This window comes from Pteropus alecto, unplaced genomic scaffold (genome assembly GCF_000325575.1).
Source record: "Pteropus alecto unplaced genomic scaffold, ASM32557v1 scaffold8, whole genome shotgun sequence".
NCBI lineage: Eukaryota > Metazoa > Chordata > Mammalia > Chiroptera > Pteropodidae > Pteropus > Pteropus alecto.
Window position 1 is genome coordinate 24086489 of NW_006494609.1, and position 3765 is coordinate 24090253.

General features: G+C 65.6%; 1 protein-coding gene across 1 annotated transcript in view; it reads left to right on the forward strand.

Annotated features, from left to right (window-relative positions):
• Positions 1-3: 3 nt before the first annotated feature.
• Positions 4-3765, forward strand: part of KIF26A (kinesin family member 26A) — a gene marked incomplete at its 5' end in the record, with an annotated part of 35307 nt that continues 31545 nt past the window's right edge. Inside the window, 1 exon segment of the mRNA XM_025042129.1 lies at positions 4-159. Coding sequence (XP_024897897.1) covers positions 4-159 — 156 coding nt within the window.

A 3765-nucleotide genomic window follows, 5' to 3' on the forward strand; every position in this document is an offset into this window, starting at 1 on the left:
CCATGTGGCAGCCGCCCTGCGCCCGAGGGCGCCGGGGCGGGCGCAGAGCAGGGCCACTCGGCCGGCGGAGGCGGCTGGTGCCGCCACTGCCACACGAAGCTCGCCGAGCTCAAGCGACAGGCATGGAAGCTGGTCAGCGGGCCCGGGACACGCCTCCGGGTAAGTGGCCCTTCCTTGCTTCGGCTCCTCCGGGCAGGGCCCGTGCTGGAACTTGGGAGACTTTGGGTCCCGGAGGGAGTGTTTCTGGCCAGTCCCTGCGCCTCTCTGGGCCTCAGTTTCTCAGTCTGTCAGCGTGTGTGGGTTGGGGCAGTTCACCCTCACAGGGTCCTGCGGTGGGATCGGAGGGGGTTGGGCAGGCGTTTCTCCCGGAGCTGCAGATGCTCCACAGCTGGAACCGCGGCCTGGGAGGGAGGGGGAAGGGAAAGGGGGAGCTAGATGGCAGGGACTCCGCCCAGGGTGGGACAGCTGGTGCTCTGCCAGCAGCAGGAGGTTACTTGGTGCATTCTTGCCCTTGGGGCACCTGGGCCCTCAGCCAGGCGTCTGGAAATTGCACATCTGGAGCAGGAGGGCTTGGAGGACCAGAGGGTGGGCCTGCTGCTGTGAGGGGGAGCTGCCCGTCCCCTCCTAGCATCGTGACATGGAAGAGTCGTGTGGGGGATGCAGCTTGGGGCTCTATCACCCTAGGCAGCGGCCACTCATCTGGGTCCCCCAGGCTGCACCCCCAGCCACCAAGGTGTTTGTCAGGGAAGGGGGCTCTGCTGAGTCCTCCAGCCAATGGGCTGGCCCTGGTCTTGGAAGGAGCTGGGACCATTGTTCAAGGAACAATGAGCCCTGGAAGTCTGCGAAGCCTGGGAAGGTGGGGGTCCCCAGAGGAAGCCCTTCCCGCCTGACCTTCAGCCTTTTGGAAAGCGTTCCTGGGAAGTGCACACAGTCCTCATGCCGTCTGCATACAGCTCTCCATGGGGCCGTGCGGCCCGGCGGAGGGGCCGAGACCCTGGCTCCTGGGGTCCCGCGGGTTCCCTGTCCAGGGCAAGTGAGGGTGGCGTGAGTCTGGTTTCTGCCCTGGGCACTCTCTGTGGCAGAGGGCGGGACTGGCGGCCTGTTCTGGGGTGGGGCTGGACCTTCCCCCATCTGCTCTGAGCGGAGTGCAGCCTTGCCAGGCTCTGTGCCCAGCTGGCTTGAGTCTGGTCAGAAGGACATCAGAGGACCTTCAGGGCTTCAGCAGCCGTGGTTTGGGGCCGACTCCTAGGGGCCTGTCACAGCTCCAGGACCGTCTTTCCCTGAGTTTCTGGGAAACTCAGGCCAGAGAGACGAGGACCTTTAGCAGCCGAGTTGGGCTTTTTGCCTGGTGGCTCTGGGCATGTGGCCAGCTGGTCACAGGTGGATGGGGGATCCTTGGGGAGAGAGCTGCAGGTCACACCAGTCTCTGGTGGCTTCAGGGTCCCTCTGGGGGCGTCTCAGCGGTCTCTTCCTACAAGTGGCTCATCGGGGAAGTCCCCTCCCCCCCACCTAGAGCACTTACCTCCCACCTCCCCTGGCTTCCCCTGGTTTGGCGTTTGACACTAGGCACCCCTCAGTGCCAGGTGGGGGCTCTTTCCCCGCAGCCCCGGCACACAGTGGCCTGCTCGCGCTGCAGACCAGGGTCCCAGGCTTTGTTCCTGCTCTGTGACCCCCTCCCCTGCCGCGTGGCGTTGCCTCCAGAGGCTGGTCTGGGGTGCTGGCCAGCCTGTGGGGCGCTGTGCCGAAGGAGGGAAGGCCCATTGGGTTTGAGAGGATGAACACAGGGCCACGGGGCTTCAGGCCCTCGGGCTCAGCCACCCGGCCATGGGACATGGGGGGTTGGGCCTGCAACCTTGGGACCTTGGCGTGTGTCACTGTCTCTTGTGACCCGGGGTCGAGCGGTGGTGTCCTGTGTGTCATGCAGCTGCTGCTGCTTTGGTTTGGGAGGGAGAGCTTTGCAGGGCAGCGGGGGCCGCGTGGGGCCTCCTCGGAGTCCTGGCTCTGCTCCGAGGCGGACCAGGCACCGGAGGGCAGGGCTGGCGTCCTAGGACTTGTCCCTAGGGGCCTCTTCTTGTTTTTCGTGACCAGCCGAGCTCCCTGAGGGTGGCACTTCACAGTTTACGTGGCCTGCATCGGCTCGCCGAGTCTCATGTTGGCATGTGGGACAGCCCCTGGCCCCACCCTGTCTCAGCCCTTTCCACACCCCCTGGCTGCTGTGTGGACTGTCCAGTGTGCCACCCCCAGGTCGGGAGCTCTGCCAGGACAGGGGCGGATCCAGGTCACCCAGCAACGTTTATCGAACAACCGAGCGACCAGGCCTTTCCTCCCACACCCACCGTGTTCCCCCAGGACTGCTGGGCTGGACCCCCACCCCCACCGAGGTGACGGCCCCGCCTCCTTGCAGCGGTGGGAGATCTGGTCCAGCTGCCCAGTGGCAGGCGGAGGTGGACGCCTCTGGAGACACACGACATTTGACACGCGAGGTGTCAATACCAGCACTGGATTGACGAGCGTCCCCATGGGGGAGGGTGATCAATTCTCATTTAGCCCTTGCAAATCTCTCACTCACTCAGGCAAGGGTCTCCTCCTCTCCGACCCCCTCCCTGTGAGCTCCAGACCCCAGCCAAAGGCCCCTGCCCGTCCCGTGGAAGCAGGCATTCACATTTTCCACCAAGCTGGGCAAGGAGTCAGGCCTGCTGGGAGGTCGCGGGCTCTCGTCCGGTCCGTAGCTCGGGGTGACGTGACTGGGCTCCTAGGGCTGGAGGCCTAGCCTGGGGATGGTGGTCCTGCCTGCTCTCTGTTCCCTGGCCACTCCCCCAGGAGGCCTACCTGTTCCCTACGTGTGGGAGCATGCACTGTCTCCGTAGCTGCCCGCTCTGAGCGCGGTGGTGTGCGACGGTGCAGCCCTTGGTCTTTTGTCCCTGGCAGGACGGGGCTGAGCCCAGCAGGTGCAGGCCGTGTGTTGCCAGTCGCCACGCCGTTTGGAGGCTGGCCTGAGCTCCCCTGGCTTCTGGGACCACCCGGTGCCAGGCCCGTGGTGTCTGCCTTGGGGCTGCAGGGGCGGGGTGCCTGGCTGGCAGCGGTGCTCCTTGGCTGGGCCAGGTGTTAGCAGGCTCCGAAGGCAGCCAGGGAGGTGTGACAGGGGCGGGTGCTCCCTGGGGCTGGCTGCGGGCAGTCTCCCAGCTGGCCGGGCACTGGATGACTCAGCGGGTAAGGGTTCACTTGTGGGCTGGGGGACTGAGCCTGGCGAGCTGGTCAGGCCTAGTCTCCCCCTCTGGCCTCCGCGAGACCTCAGCCTTCCCTTCCCACCCTGGGCTGGCTCCCTCCTCCCTGGATGGACCGTGGTCTAGCTGGGGTCCCCTGCTGTCCCCCGTGACTTCCTTTGGTCCAGCGATGGAGTGACAGCCTTGTCTTGTGCCATCTCGTCTCCTTGCTGGTTCAGGGTTTCAGGGAGCGAGGGTGGGATTGAGCTTAAGGGCTGTGAGCCACTGTCCTCCGAGCATCGGCTGGCGTGGGGGTGGACGTCGGGAGCGGCCGGCGTTCATGGTGTGGGAGCTTTGTGTCTTACTCAAGAGGTCCAGCCGAGCAGGGGCCTGAGTGTGGCTGGCCTTGCTTGCCCCTCTGCTGAGAGGCGGAGTCAGGGAGGGAGAGAGGCTGCCAGTCAGCCCTGCACCTTGGGCCGCTCCGAGCCTGGCCGGGGGCTTGGATGCTTGGGAATGAGTTAAGGGAAGGAGCCTCAGGCCTTTCTGAGGCTCCCTGGAGTGT